General features: G+C 41.3%; 1 protein-coding gene and 1 long non-coding RNA gene across 3 annotated transcripts in view; one reads left to right on the plus strand and one right to left on the minus strand.

Annotated features, from left to right (window-relative positions):
- Nucleotides 1–14,925, plus strand: part of LOC123729204 (uncharacterized) — a 66,926-nt gene extending 52,001 nt beyond the window's left edge. For both annotated transcript variants that reach the window (XM_045703439.1, XM_045703440.1), the window contains 2 exons: nt 13,410–13,571; nt 13,798–14,925. In XM_045703439.1, coding sequence (XP_045559395.1) covers nt 13,410–13,571; nt 13,798–13,956 — 321 coding nt within the window. In that variant the 3' untranslated portion in view covers nt 13,957–14,925. The remainder of the gene's footprint in view (nt 1–13,409; nt 13,572–13,797) is intronic.
- Nucleotides 14,923–16,342, minus strand: LOC123729205 (uncharacterized). The gene is made up of 2 exons (XR_006760946.1): nt 15,523–16,342; nt 14,923–15,350 (listed from the first exon to the last, which is right to left on the minus strand). It is a non-coding gene; the product is annotated as an uncharacterized lncRNA (long non-coding RNA).
- Nucleotides 16,343–16,704: the final 362 nt, after the last annotated feature.

Consider the following 16,704-nt stretch of genomic DNA (forward strand, 5'->3'; position numbering starts at 1 on the left):
TTGCATCTACACATGGTATTAAAATGTCTCTTACCCATCCACCGTGTCCACACTGTGACCAAATTTCCCTGTATGCAAATCATTTGACAGATATTGTTTTTTAAAATAATATTCAAATCATATTTTATTGGTCACATACACAGGGTTAGCAGATGTTAATGCGAGTGTTGCGAAACGCTTGTGCTTCTAGTTCCGACTATGCAGTAATATCAAACAAGTAATCTAACAAATTCACAACAACTACCTTACACACACAAATACAGACATGTAAAGGGATGAATATGAATATGTACATTTAAATATATGGATGAGCGATGGTATGCGTTATAGGCAAGATGCAGTAGATGGTGTAGAATACAGTATATACATATGAGATGAGTGATGTAGGATATGTGAACATTATTAAAGTGGCGTTATTTAAAGTGACTAGTGATACGTCAGAAAGTCCAGGACCCAGTTGCACAGGGCGGGGTCAAGACCCAGGGTCTCGAGCTTAATGACGAGTCTGGAGGGTACTATGGTGTTAAATGCTGAGCTGTAGTCAATAAACAGCATTCTTACATAGGTATTCCTCTTGTCCAGATGGGATAGGGCAGTATGATGGCGATTGCATCGTCAGTGGACCTATTGGAGCGGTAAGGTGGAGGTGATATGATCCTTGACTAGTCTCTCAAAGTACTTCATGATGACAGAAGTGAGTGCAATGGGGCAATAGTAATTTAGTTCAGTAACCTTAGCTTTCTTGGGAACAAGAACAATGGTGGCCATCTTGAAGCATGTGGGGACATCAGACTGGGATAGGTTGAATATGTCTGTCAACACACCAGCCAGGACGCGGCTAGGGATGCCGTCTGGGCCGGCAGCCTTACGAGGTTTAACACATTTTTTACATTTTAGTCATTTAGCAGACACTTATCCAGAGCGACTTACAGTAGTGAATTCATACATTTCATATTATTTTTTTTTTTTGTACTGATCCCCCGTGGGAATCCAACCCACAACCCTGGCGTTGCAAACACCATGCTCTACCAACTGAGCCACACGGGACCTAACACGGTTTAAATGTTTTACTCATGTTGGCCACGAAGAACGAGAGCCCACAGGCTTTGGTAGCGGGCCGTGTCAGTGGCACTGTATTGTCCTCAAAGTGAGCAAAGACGTTGTTAAATTTGTCTGGGAGCAAGACGTTGATGTCCGCGACGGGGCTGGTTTTCTTTTTGTTATCCGGGATTGATTGTAGACCCTACCACATACGTCTCGTGTTTGAGCCGTTGAATTGTGACTGTACATTGTCTCTATACTGACGCTTTGCTTGTTTGATTGCCTTGCGGAGGGAATAGCTGCACTGCTTGTATTCAGGTCATGTTTCTGGTCGCCTGCCATGATTAAAAGCGGTGGTTTGCGCTTTCAGTTTTGTGCAAATACTGCCATCAATCTACGGTTTCTGGTTAGGGAAGGTTTTAATAGTCCCAGAGGGTACGACATCTCCGATGCACTTGCTAATAAACTCGCTCACCGAGTCAGCGTATTCCTCAATGTTGTTGTCTGAGGCTATCCGGAACATATCCCAGTCCACGTGATCGAAGCAATCTTGAAGCATGGAATCCGATTGGTCAGACCAGCGTTGTATTGACCTGAGCACGGGCGTTTCTTGTTTTAGTTTCTGTCTATAGGCTGGGAGCAACAAAATGGAGTCATGGTCAGACTTGCCGAAGGCAGGGCGGGGGAGTGCTTTGTATGCATCGCAGAAGTTCGAGTGGCAATGATCCAGAATACTACCAGCTCGTGTCGCGCATTCGATATGCTGATAGAATTTAGGAAGTATTGTTCTTAGGTTAGCTTTGTTAAAATCCCCATCTACAATTTATGCAGCCTCAGGATGGCGGGGGGACATTGGCAAGTAATATGAGAACAGGACATTGGCAAGTAATATGCTCGGAAGTGGTGGATGGTGTGCTCGCCTTCTGAGTCAGACCAGTAGGCCGCTCCGTCTGCCTCTCCTGCGGCGACTGCGTTGTTTTGGGTCGGCCTCTGGGATAAGATCGCATGAACAGAGTGGAGGTCCGAACAAAGGATCTGCTTCGGGAAAGATGCATTCCTGGTCGTAATGATGGTAAGTTCGCTTTTATATCCAATAGTTCTTCCCGGCTGAATGTAATAACACTTGAGATTTTCTGGGTTAACAATGTTAGAAATAATACATAAAAAACAAATAACTGCATAGTTTTCTAAGGACCTGAAGTGAGCTGACCATCTCTGTCGGCGCCATTTTCCATGGGATGCATATTCATAAATGTGTTTTAAGACAAATATTGATGCCATAAGTCAATGGTGCCACCTGTGATTTCATTTGGAGGGCAGGATAATTATGATTTACATGGTTTCACTGTCCAGATTCATCTACACTTGTAAGATATCCAGACACAATGCATCCCTGACTACCTCGGGAGGTGGTCAGGGAGATCAGATCACAATTTGTATTTTAATTGTCTACACCTGTCCAAACTTCTGGGCACAATGCATCCCTGACTACCTCTGTAGGTGCTCAGTAAGATCTGATCACAATCAGATCACAATGTGTCTTTTAATCGTCTACACCTGTCAAAAATTCTGGGCACAATCAGAATGTGGACAAGATCAGGGCAAAGGAAGCAGGTTAGGACCAGGTATAAACAGGGCTTCTGAAGCGGTTGCACACCTATCAGACAAAAATGACTCCACATCCTTGCTTTTTCGGCCTTATGCCCCACAGATACACAAGAGTGCAATAAAGGCATGTCCCACCCACATACTGTTTACTTTCCTGTGCGCATGAGTGACAGTGCAATCTCTGATGTGCTACAACATCTGAATGTCACATAAGCAAAGAAATCTGTGGAGTGCGCTGGCAATTTGTCTCTTTGCGTGAGGTGTAGAGCCTGCTCTCTCTGTGAGAATATTCTGGAAAAGCCGCCTTCCTGTTGCGTTCTCGTCACTCTTTCTACCCAAACCATGCCATCACTCCCAGACTTCTGTTTCCACCGTGGCAGTTGGGATTACCGTCTCAGTTGGCAAAACTCAGGTACCGGAGGCGGAGGCTTGAAGTCAACATCAGAATCAGGTGAAGACTTCATCAGCAATGCTGCTTTCAAGCTCAATATCCGATCCTCTATCCGACTCCAGCTCATCTAAGTTCTTTGTCCATTTGTTTGTTTGGGATTGCCATTGTGAGCAACCCACGCTGTATGTTTTATTCAGCGTTGGGGGCGCCGTGAGAGTTAAGATACTCTTCAAAGAGGTAGGGTTTCAGACATCTTTGAAAGATGGGCAGGGACTCCGCTGTCCTGACTTTAGGGGGAGCTTGTTCCACCATTGGGGTGCCAGGACACAGAAAATTGGCATACACAAATTGGCCTGAAACTAATCCAAGGCCACAATGACAATCACAGTTACTGAGCAATCAGACAGTTCAAACAGCAGTGATTAACTAGGCTACTAGGGAAAAGACAGCACTTAATTTCAATGGGCCTAACAACACCAACTGCTACTTATTGAATCAAAAAATATACTTGCTGCTCTTGTAAGAGTTCATCACCTTTCAAACTATAGATGACGCACTAAGACTGGGGCCAAGTAAGGCTCCTTAAATAGTCAGGGAAGACAGGCAATGCCACTCTCTCTTAAAGCAATTACACAAATAGTCCACAATGACAGTTACATTTCGAACAAACTTAGTTCTCCGTCTGTTGTAAAAGTAGGCTATTGCAAACATAAGCACAACATAAAGAGGTTGTCTAGCAATTTTATGTTATTTTTTCAGGAAGGGAGTTACACGCAGGTATTTAGATGCAGCTACGGTATGTAGCCTGCACAGCATATCAAACAAGCAAGACACAGACAGGCAATCAACAACGATGTAATGTTATTTTTTCTTCATCATTGCAAACTTTGGCTAAACAGGAGGCTATATCGCACCATAATCATCACACAAAACACTAATTGTTTTGCCCCAATGCAATGTGTAGACTGAGTCTTGCTTGTGCCTACGGCGTTATCCGTTACCACAGACATAGTCGTAGCCTTCATATATATTTTTTGAATGTTCATTCAAATCGCAGCTGTTCAGAAATACGAGGCACAGACATAGACTACATCATCATATTGATCAAATTGGTTGAGGGTTCAGAAGAGGGTGAGTAAAGAGCGATATTTGAATGTGTGTGTAAAATAACATATGCGCAGAACGTGATTTGGATCCTTCGATTTTAGAAAGACGTTTCCAGGCTGGGTGGGTTCTAGTGTTAATGCTGTGGGACATGATGTTTGCCAACTAAGTTTTTTTTGGCATAGAAGTTGTACAGCCACCTAAGAGAGGAGGTGATATAGAGAAATTGCTGTTGCAGAGAGGCATATTATATCCGTGCACTACAAACAGAGCCCTAGAGGCCTGAATTAAACATTTCTGTTAGGTTACTTCCTGTGAGCAACAGGTGTGCATTTCTTTTTTTGTAAAAAAACAAGTAAAACAATATACAAAACAGTATATCAACTATTTGTGTAAATAAGGATTGTGAAAAAAGAAAGAAGCAGTACTACATTGTGACATCATCTACGGTGCCTTCAGAAAGTATTCATACCCCTTCACTTATTCCACATTTTATTGTGTTACAGCCTGAATTAAAAATGGATTCAATAAAAAAAATCTCACCCATCAACACACAATACCCCATTATGACAAAGTGAAAACATGTGTTTAAACATTTTTGAAAATGTATTGAAAATAAAACACAGAAATATCTAATTGACATAAGTATTCACATGTCATGACATGTTAGAAACACCTTTGGCAGTGATTACAGCTGTGAATCTTTCTGGGTAACTCTCTAAGAACTTTGCACACCTGGATTGTACACTATTTTTGTACATTATTATTTTTTAAATTCTTCAAGCTCTGTCAAGTTGGTTGTTGATCATTGCTAGATAGCCATTTTCAAGTCTTGCCAAAGTGGATTTAATTCAAAACTGTAACTAAGCCACTCAGGAACATTCAACGTGGTCTTGGTAAGCAACTCCAATATATATTTGATCTTGTGTTTTAGGTTATTGTCCTGCTGAAAGGTGAATTTGTCTCCCAGTGTCAGTTGGAAAGCAGACTGAACCAAGTTGTCCTCTAAGAATTTGACTGTGCTTAGCTCTATTACGTTTCTTTTTATCCCCAGAAAACTCCATAGTCCTTGCCGATGACAAGCATACCCATAACATGATGTAGCCATCACTATTCTTGATAGTATGAATAGTGGTACTCAGTGATGTGTTGTGTTGGATTTGCCCCAAAGATAATGCTTTGTATTCAGGATTTTTTTTTTGCTGGTTTACTTTAGTGCATTATTGCAAACAGGATGCATGTTTTGGAATATTTTCATTCTGTACAGGCTTCCTTGCGAAATGAACTGCCATTTAGGTTAGTATTGTGGAGTAACTACAATGTTGTTGATCCATCCTCAGTTTTCCCATATCACAGCCATTAAACTCTTTTTTTTGAAAGTCGCAAAACTCTTGGATATCTGCACGAACTCTAGCATAAATTATGAATCAGCGATATACAAATTGGCTTAATTATTTATTTACTAACTAACAAAATAATCACACAGAATTACATAAACACACAAACAGGATCCCTAGTGGACTAACCCGATATGATGGCTTGGTAGACAATGGAAAGGGGTGTGGACAGATAAAGAGCGGGAAAGACAGAGTGGGAGAGACAGAGAGTGGGCTTATTGTACATACATGTGAAAATACGCCCACCGTAAATATGGATATTTAGCACCCAAACAACCGCTCATTCGGATTTTGAAATGCAACACATATTTACGCTTGTATGTCTTTGTTGTCTTTTTGTTGAAATCGGCGGTCTGCATGGGGAGTAATTCGACAGAAGTCTCGAAGTCTTTCATAGTTGTAGCTTGTTCAGCGGTTTCTGTTCGTTAGAATAGAGTGGTGAGAGCAAATTTTTCTTTGTCTCTCGTTTTCGGTCGAGTTTACTAGACTATTGTACATGCACAGCTGCAGACTGTGAATGTGTAGTCTTGTAGTTTTCTTAACCATTTCAACGTGTACAGCTGGCGCTGCACGTAACTGGTCTGTATTTAAATTGCCAACCATTTCAACATGTTCAACATGTGAATTGGGTCACGATGGGGGGGGGGGGTTATGCATTCTGGAAAAAGGGGTCGTTCCATGACGTTGACATAATGTCTGTGTTCACGTGGGTGTGGTCACTGACTGAATGGTTAAGACTTCAAATGAAAAACAATTCTCTCATTTAGAAGGCTAACATCACATTACATCTCACAAATAGCTTCATATTTAATCATATAAGTTCCTGAACATTTAGCTGTGAACCTGACAACTGGGAAATGTACACATTCAGAGATACAGTTACATTGTTATACCGGCCTTAATGAGATCCCAAAACAACAACTGATATGACATAATTGTTCTTTAAGTACCCACGGACTCTTCCAACTGTTTGGATTACAGAAATATTGTTTAATTATCCATACCTGGATGTCACAGTACTACAAAATCTCTCTCTGTTGTAACAAAGGGATTTTTAACTTCCCTTTTCATTGGGTGGGAGAAAGCGAGTTCCTGCTGGTATTTACGACCGTCATAAAATTGCCAACTTCACCCCACTCTCCCCCTCTGCGGGAGAGAGAAGGCGCTGAAGAGCAGACCCACTGTAAACTGATCCTTCAGATCTTCACAGAAGAGTCATGACACTTGCCATAACAAAGGGGTTGAATACTTATTGACTCAAGACATTTCAGCTTTTAATTGTTCTTCTTAATTTGTAAGCATTTCAAAAAACATAATTAATCTTTGACATTATGGAGTGTAGGTTAGTGACCCAAAATCTCAAATGAATCAATTTAAAATTCAGGCTGTAACACAACAAAATGTTGAAAAAGTCAAGGGGTGTGAATACTTTCTGAAGGCTGTGGGTAAATGCCTATTGTTCTCCAAACGCTGATGAAGGCTGTCGCCAAAACATGTCCGTTTGCTCTGACCTCTGCTGCTTAAAAACACATTTAAACTTGAAGAATGTTTCAGTGATTGTGGGTTTTCCCTTTTCCCCAGTATGTGCCTTTTGAACCTGGCACTCAAATACTTTGTGTTACTATAAACTATTGAGTTAAGCACGCCAGTGGAGGCTCTAAAGTTATCCTTTTTATATAAAACATACTAAATATATTCACGTCACTAAATAATTGATTAAAACACATTGTTTTGCAATGAAGGTCTACAGTAGCCTCAACAGCACTGTAGGGTAGCACAATGGTGTAGCTGGATACAATTGCTTTCCGTTCTCCTCTGGGTGGGTACATTGACTTCAATACAAAACCCTTAGAGGCTTGTGGTTCTCACTCCCTTCCATAGACTCGCACAGTAATTATGACAACTTCCGGAGGACGTCCTCCAACCTGTCAGAGCTCTTGCAACATGAACTGACATGTTGTCCACCAAATCAAAGGATCAGAGAATGAATCTAGTACTGAAAGCATAAGCTACAGCTAGCTAGCACTGCAGTGCATAAATTGTGGTGAGTAGCTGACTCAAAGAGAGAGAAAGACAATAGTTGAATAGTTTAATTAATTAAAGAAGCGAGAGAAAGCGATTTCTTTTCACTTTCACTTACTTGGCTAGTGAATGCAGCTAGTTTAGCCAACTCAAACACCTGGCTCAAACAGAGAGGGATGCTATGTTAGCTAGCTGGTTATGGCTATTCAACACTGGAACTCTTCCAAGCCAAGGTAAGCTTTTGGTTTTATTTGTTATTTGTTATTTTATTAGGATCCCCATTAGCTGTTGCAAAAGCAGCAGCTACTTTTCCTGGGATCTACACAAAACATGAAGCATAATACAGAATGACATAATACAGAACATCAATAGATAAGAACAGCTAAAAGACAGAACTACATACATTTTTTACTTTTTAGGGATAGGGGGTAGTATTCGGAAGTTTGGATGACTGAGGTGCCCAAAGTAAACTGCCTGTTACTCAAGCCCAGAAGCTAGGATATGCATATGGTAGTATTGGATAGAAAACACTCTAAAGTTTCTAAAACTGTTAAAATAATGTCTGTGAGTATAACAGAACAGATTTGGCAGGCGAAACCCTGAGGACAATCCATCCAGGAAAACGTTTTTTGAGGTCAATTGACATTCCAATGCTTTTCTATGGGAAAGCCGAATTATTAGGACCCAGATTCCTATGGCTTCCACTAGATGTCAACAGTCTAGAAATTGTTCAATGTTTTTTTTTTAAATGAAGAAGTATTCATATTCTTTCTAATTGTCACTCAGAAGGACTCTAGTATTATGGTGCGCGTGAATGACTGCACGCTCCTCGATATTTTTCTCTGGTATTGGAAACAGTTTATTCCGTCTTAAATTTTATCGATTATTTACATATTAGAGTACCTGAGGTTGGATTAGAAACGTTGTTTGAAATGTTTGGACGGGTTACTTTTTACATTCCTTTGTTGGGCGAGTTGGAACAGGTGTATTTCTGAATCAAACGCGCCAAATAAACAGACATTTTTGGGATATAAAGAAGGAATTTTTCGAACAAAACGACCATTCATTGTATAACTGGGACATTTGGGATTGCAAAAAGATGAAGATCTTCAAAGGGAAGCGATTTATTTTATCGCTATTTCTGACTTTCGTGATGCATCTGCTTTGTTGGAAAATGATTGTGACGCGCACCGGTGAGGGCGCGCACTTGGTTATTTATCTCCGGTATTGAATATACTATTTTCCGTCTTAAATTGCATTGTTTATTTACATATTAGGGTACCTGAGGATTGATTAGGAACGTTGTTTGACATGTTTGGACCAAGTTTATTGATAATGTTTGGGATTAATTTTGTATGCATTTTGAACGAGGGGAAACCGGTGGATTATTGAATGAAGCGTGCCAAATAAACATACTTTTTTGGGATATAAAGAAGGACTTTATCGAACAAAAGGACCATTTGTTATGTAACAGAGACCCTTGTGATTGCAACCAGATGAAGATCTTCAAAGGTAAGGGATTTATTTTATCGCTATTTCTGACTTTCCCGATGCATCTGCTTGGTTGGAAAATGTTTTAATGCTTTTGTATGCGGGGCGCTGTCCTCAGATAATCACATGGTGTGCTTTCGCCGTAAAGCCTTTTTGAAATCTGACAACGCGACTGGATTAACAAGACGTTTATCTTTTAAATGATGTATGACACTTGTATTTTCATGAAAGTTTAATATTACGATTTCTGTAATTTCAATTTGGCGCTCAGGCAATTTCATCGGATGTTGTCAAGGTGGGTCGCTTGAGGCACGCCTAGCCCAAAGAGGTTTTAAAAAAGGCACACTGTTGTGGAAAATCAGTACTGCGAGAGACTTGGTCATTTCTTATTTAATCTTATTTAATATTGATTAATTATTGCAATAATGAGGCTGGTCGACCCCCCCACCCTTGAGTGTTGGACCAAGTAACCTAACCTTTACACAAATGCAGAGTACTATATATACAGTGGCTTGCGAAAGTATTCACCTTCCTTCACATTTTTCCTATTTTGTTGCCTTACAACCTGGAATTAAAATAGATTTTTTTGGTGGTTTGTATCATTTGATTTACACAACATGCCTACCATTTTGAAGATGCAAAATATTTTTTCTTGTGAAACAAACAAGAAATAAGACAAAAAACTGAACTTGAGCGTGCATAACTATTCATCGCCCCGCTCCTCCGCACACTCCACTGGCTTCCAGTTGAAGCTCGCATCTGCTACAAGACCATGGTGCTTGCCTACGGAGCTGTGAGGGGAACGGCACCTCCGTACCTTCAGGCTCTGATCAGTCCCTACACCCAAAGAAGGGCACTGCGTTCATCCACCTCTGGCCTGCTCGCCTCCCTACCTCTGCGGAAGCACAGTTCCCGCTCAGCCCAGTCAAAACTGTTCGCTGCTCTGGCACCCCAATGGTGGAACAAGCTCCCTCACGACGCCAGGACAGCGGAGTCAATCACCACCTTCCGGAGATGCCTGAAACCCCACCTCTTTAAGGAATACCTGGGATAGGATTAAGTAATCCTTCTAACCCCCCCTACCCTCCCCCCCAAAAAGTTATAGATGTACTATTGTAAAGTGGTTGTTCCAATGGATAACATAAGGTGAACACACCTATTTGTAAGTCGCTCTGGATAAGAGCGTCTGCTAAATGACGTAAATGTAAATGTATTCTTTTGCAGCAATTACAGCTGCAAGTCTCTTTGTGTATGTCTCTATAAGCTTGTGTAACAGTGTAGGTTCCGTCCCTCTCTTCGCCCCAACCTGGGCTCTAACCAGGGACCCTTGCACACATCAACAACTGACACCCACGAAGCATCGTTACCCATCGCGCCACAAAAGCTGTGGCCCTTGCAACGCAAGGGGAAACCCTACTTCAAGTCTCAGAGCGAGTGACGTCACTGATTGAAATGCTATTAGCGCGCACCACCGCTAACTAACTAGCCATTTCACATCGGTTACACTTGGCACATCTAGCCACTGGTATTTTTTGCCCATTCTTAAAGGCAAAACTGCTCCAGCTCTGCTGGTGTACAGACATCTTTAAGTCATACCACAGATTCTCAATTGGATTGAGGTCTGGGCTTTGACTAGGCCATTCCAAGACATTTAAATGTTTCCCCTTAAACCAATCGAGTGTTGCTTTAACAGTATGCTCAGGGTCATTGTCCTGCTGGAAGGTGAACTTCAGTCCCAGTCTCAAATCTCTGGAAGACTGAAACAGGTTTCCCTCAAGAATTTCCCTGTATTTAGCGACATCGATCATTCCTTCAATTCTGACCAGTTTCCCAGTCCCTGCCGATGAAAAACATACCCACAGCATGATCCTGCCACCACCATGCTTCACTGTGGGGATGTTGTTCTCGGGGTGATGAGAAGTGTTGGGTTTGCGCCAGATATAGCATTTTCCTTGATGGCCAAAAAGCTCAATTTTAGTCTCATCTAACCAGAGTACCTTCTTCCATATGTTTGGGGAGTCTCCCACATGCCTTTTGGTGAACACCAAACGTGTTTGCTTATTTATTTCTTTAAGCAAGGCCTTTTTTCTGGTCACTCTTCCGTAAAGCCCAGCTCTGTGGAGTGTATGGCTTAAAGCGGTTATATGGACAGATACTTCAATCTCCGCAGTTAGAGCTTTGCAGCTCCTTCAGGGTTATCTTTGGTCTCTTTGTTGCCTCTCTGGTTAATGCCCTCCTTGCCTGGTCCTTGAGTTTTGGTGGGTGGCCCTCTCTTGGCATGTTTGTTGTGGTGCCATATTCTTTCCATTTTTAATAATGGATTTAATGGTTCTCTGTGTGATGTTCAGTTTCTGATATTTTTTTATAACCCAACTGTGATCTGTACTTCTCCACAACTTTGTCCCTGACCTGTTTGGAGAGCTGTTTGATTTTGAGACAATGAAGGATTGTTCTACTCCTAAGCTATCTCTAGTAAAACACATTCTTGTCTATGTAATGCAGTCTTTAACTCATTTGTCAGCTCAAGCCATCTCCAGTGACCATACGCCCAGATTAGCAGCAGGGATCTAGAGTGGAGCCCATGAAAACACAGAATTAAACAGAACAGACATGTCCTGTTTGTTAAGTATTAATTGCTAACTATTAATATAAACAAACCAGGTAAATAAGTAATTTTTCTATCACAACACATAGCCTACATATCAATGCATACACACAAGCTATCTAGGTCAAATAGGGGAGAGGCGTTGTGCTGTGAGGTGTTGCTTTATCTGTTTTTTGAAAGCAGGTATGCTGTTTATTTGAGCAATATGAGATGATTATTAATTTATTGCCACATTGGCCCACCGGTGTAGCTGCTAAACTGCTGACTGTACACTGTACTGCATGATTGTAACAGGTTTACTAATACATTAGTTCTAGTAGCTAGCTATGTTGACAATGATGTTAATATGGTGACAACGATGTGGGCTGTGTGTAGCGGTTAACGGTTATGATATGAAGGTTTGGCTTCGAAAGGTTTTTTCGCTTGGTCACTGAAAGCTGATGTGTTGTGCACTGAAGTTCACAAGCGAAGGGGAAAAGGTGAAAGGAGGGGAGCATGTAGATGCGAGTACAAATACAAACAGCATGAACCCCTTTATTGTTGTGTGTGGCTGCTATGAAAGTGAACTGTGTTTGCATGTGATTAAGGGTGTATTCATTCCACCGATTCTGTTGAAAAATGTTTCTTAAACGGAAGCAAACAGAAAAAAACAGGGATTAAAAATACCTACATTTGTCCAATAGAAACTCTTGTTTGCAACTGTTGGACTAATAATTACATCCTAGATCGCCTACTGTAGATGCAGGCAAGAGTGTGCAATGCAGTACTGAATGTGTCAATGTCTGTCACCTTGGTTACTCAAATGTATCTAGACCTGTCCACCTACGTTGTAAACTTTAATTTATAGGCTAGGTTGTAAGCAACCTGTCACAGGCGTCGTATTGAAGAGACCAAGGCGCAGCGTGTTGAGTGCTCATCTTTTACTTTTAATGAAAACACTTAATAAAGAAAAGACAAATGACAGCCAAACAGTTCTGTCAGGTATGCTAACAAACTAAACAGAAAGCAACCACCCACAAAACCCAAAGGAAAACAGGCTGCCTAAGTATGGCTTCCAATCAGAGACAACGAAAGACACCTGCCTCTGATTGGAAACCATACTCGGCCAAACATGGAAAACGAAACATTGAAATAGAAAACTAGAACAAATTCCCCAAGAATCAAAAACCCCAAAACACACAAAACAACCACCCTGCCACGCCCTGACCATACTATGGCAAATGACCCTTTTCACTGGTCAGGACGTGACACAACCTCATGATGGGTATAGGGAACATTTGAGTATCATGTAGTAGCCTAAACTTATTGATGTTACATTGAGCTGGGTGAATGGAATATGAATGACAGTCATCCAATATGCTGTAATAGAAATAAGACCATGCTCATAAAAAATAAATAATCGTCCTCCCTTATCTTAAACGACACCGACCGCCACAGGAGCACGCCAATTCCTCATTCTATTATAACAAGGCTTATAATATGTTATGATCATTATAAGGTTATTATAAGACATTATAAAGGGATCATACACACTCAAGACAATTAGATTCATCATAGTTTCATAATGCTCTATGACTGCATCTATAAGGTCCTACAGTATGAATATGTTTACAAGGATATCTAAGTCTTCATAAGAAGGTGCGTCAAGTAAAGTGATACCACAAGTTATAATACTTTTTTAAAGACTAATTTGTGCGTATAAGAAGTTATAAAGCATTATATGTAATATGTTACTGTTTTTCTTTCTTAGCTGCTGCAAGCATGTCTGGGTGAGCTATTCCAGGCCCGACTACGGAGTTCCTCAATGGGTATGGAATGTGCTGCTCCACAGAGCTCCATGCCATGGGACTCCCACCCCACCTCCCTGCTGGAGGGGCTTCAGAGGCCCAGTCGGGGGCTCCTTTCACAGGAAGTACGTTCTTCCTCTCCGGGGAATCGACATTAGCACAATGTCTTGCTGGCGTTTCACCTCAACGATTATGATAGCTAGAAACAATAAAGAAACCATCTATTTTGGTCTTTTAAAATAAAGTGATACGGAGTTTATTTCTAAAGCATTCCACACGATGGTGATGGAAAACAACTGTCTTTGGCAATTATCATGTTCCATTCCTGTTTGGTGTCTTTTTCTTGAGCAGGAGGTGGAGGGACTCCTGCAGAAGCACAGGGAGGATTTGGTGTTCCTCCATGTTGAAAGGCTGTTGAGAGAGAAGAGCTTGGGGCTCCGAACCATGGAAGTGCGTCACAAAGCCCAGGAGGAAAATACTGATTCTCAACCAGGGGGGCCTATGACATGATTTAGGGGTCCCCGGATTTTGGGAAAGCATTTTAGTAAGCGTCGGAACGGAAAATGTTGAGAGCCCATCACATACAGTATTGAGTACAATTAATGATGGCTGATCTGCTTGGAAAAAACACAGTTGTGTATGAACTGGCAACTGATGAAAGACCAAAACGTTCTCCTTGGAAGTGTGACGGAGAGGTTCTTCATGCACACTCACACACCTATCATTTTACAATTTGTATCCAAACTGACCATGACGTCATAAAAGAGATCAGACTGACATCACTGCAACCAGGTTTGCCCACTGGGACTAGAATGCTGGGAGGGTGGCACAGGAGGTGTCCTTCAACCCTATGTGTGTTGAGATAATTTTTAGGATCATCAGTTGCTGTTGTCAGTTGCAGGCACAATCTGTGATATTTCCTGCTGTTCAATGGTCATATCAATGAATACCCATTGGCTCTTGAGGAATATAACTTATAAATGCCTTATGAACTTAGTATAATAATCCAAAATATAGGTTGCAATGGTCCATGTTTTTGCTTTTTTTTGTCATCTTAGTTTTTGTTAATAATTGTATAATTTAAAGAAATGTGTATGTTTAAAACTATCATATCAATCTTTTTGATAACCCTTGTATCCATAGCTGAGTGTATGAATTTGACAGTGGTTGAATTTCTTCAGTTCCACCTCCCTGCTGAAATGGCAGCGGCTGCTGTGGGGCTGAAACATTGTGGTGTTCAAATCTAGATTGTAGTAGAGGTTTTGAGTTTTAGAAAATTGGTATACACAGTATTGACACAGGACACTGTAGGAGGACAGATAAGTATTAAAAACGTTTCAAAAATCTAAGACTGATTTATCAACTTTTTGCAATGATCAGTCTGTACTTTTGATGTAAACCGTTATGCCTGTATTGCTTATATCAACAATTCTATGTCTCAGAAGTGCTTGGAAGTAAATAAACAAAGACGATGAATTATGGCGGATTCATGTGTTTATTATTACATTTGACAGTCGGGAAGCTTCATATATTTTCTCAAACCAGCAACTGCAACATCTACAGTCAAGTTCTACCTAGATGTCTCTGAGCATGGAACGCAAGAGCTGGTCAGTTAATTGCTTTCAAGGCGTTTGTTAACACTGGGGCTCAGTTAGAGCACAGCTTGTCCTCATCAGGGTATGTCTGGGCTGGTGTGTTGTATGAAGTCGTAAAAAGGAATGCAAAGGGCAAAAGATGGAACAAAAACATATTCTCCTTTTTCACTCCCGACTAGTGAGTTTCAGTGCAACAACAATGATGAGCAACACAATCCCAACAACAAATCCAACGATATTGAGGATCTTGGCCATCCTGGACGCCTCTGCAGCCACTGTTGCCTCTCCAACTGCGTTTGCATTATCCGCCTTCAAACACACAATGGGGGATAATCAATGCATTATCCCACTTTCACTTAGATAACCATAGAATCCATCTAAAAAATCACACAAGCTATTCAATAGTTAATCAGCAGATGCGTTTGTAAATACCTTTATAATTGTTGAATAATTGATTGAGTCTGAATTTTGGATATCTTACCTTGCATGAGCAAACTATTGCCGCAATTCCAATTGGGAGACAGCAGCATAAAGTGTTGAAAATGGACCATCCCAGGTAAGATGGCACTGTGGTGCAGGCTTGGGTTCCTTCCATTGTCTCTGTTTTTATGTAGTTGGACGTACTATAGTGAACCAAGTTGGAGCTGGAGCTGGCCTGTCCCAAATAAGTGATGGGGGTTGGGGAGCAACAGATCTTTATTGAGGGGGTGTGGACTGTGGGATGTTGTCACGGCTGTCGAAAGGATCGGACCAAAGTGCAGCGTGGTTGTAGTTCCACATTTTATTAAATCCGTAAAACTTTGCAATACATAAAAAACTAAATTGACAAAACAAACCGTGATGCAGAGAGAAACAAACACTACTCAAAATATAATAACCCACAAAAACCCAGGAAGAAAAAACCCTACTGTCACGACCGTCAAAAGGAGTGGACCAAAGCGCAGCATGGTAAGTGTTCATCGTTGAATTTATTTACCTCAGAACACTACAAACATGAGGAATAAACAATGAACACGACCGTAACGTCTTGTAGGCTTAACAAGCAGTACAAAAATAAGATCCCACAACTACAGGTGGGGAAAGGCTGCCTAAGTATGATTCCTCATTAGAGACAACGATAGACAGCTGCCTCTGATTAGGAACCATACTCAGCTCAAAACAAAGAAATAGACACCATAGAATGCCCACCCCACACCCTGACCTAACCAAATAGAGAAACAAACCATCTCTCTCAGGTCAGGGTGTGACACCTACTTAAATATTATCTCCAATTAGAGAAAACGAGGACCAGCTACCTCCAATTGGAGATCAACCCCAAAAAACAACATAGAAATAGAAAAACTAGAACTAAAACATAGAAATAGAAAACATAGAAAACCACCCAAAACACCCCCTGTCACGCCCTGACCTACACTACCATAGAAAATAACCTCTTACTATGGTCAGGACATGACAGTACCCCCCCCCCCAAAGGTGCAGACTCCGAATGCCACCAAACAAAACATAAACAAAAGGGAGGGTTGGGTGGGTAACTCCTTTCTATGGCGGCTCAAATGCAGTCCACATAACCTTAACCTCCAGCAGAGGAGGCGGCTCCGGTTCGGGGCGTACTCCCGGCTCCTCCCGCTGATCCTTCTGCTTTATTACCACCTGACCGTGGATC

The sequence above is a fragment of the Salmo salar genome, chromosome ssa20 (genome assembly GCF_905237065.1).
Source record: "Salmo salar chromosome ssa20, Ssal_v3.1, whole genome shotgun sequence".
NCBI lineage: Eukaryota > Metazoa > Chordata > Actinopteri > Salmoniformes > Salmonidae > Salmo > Salmo salar.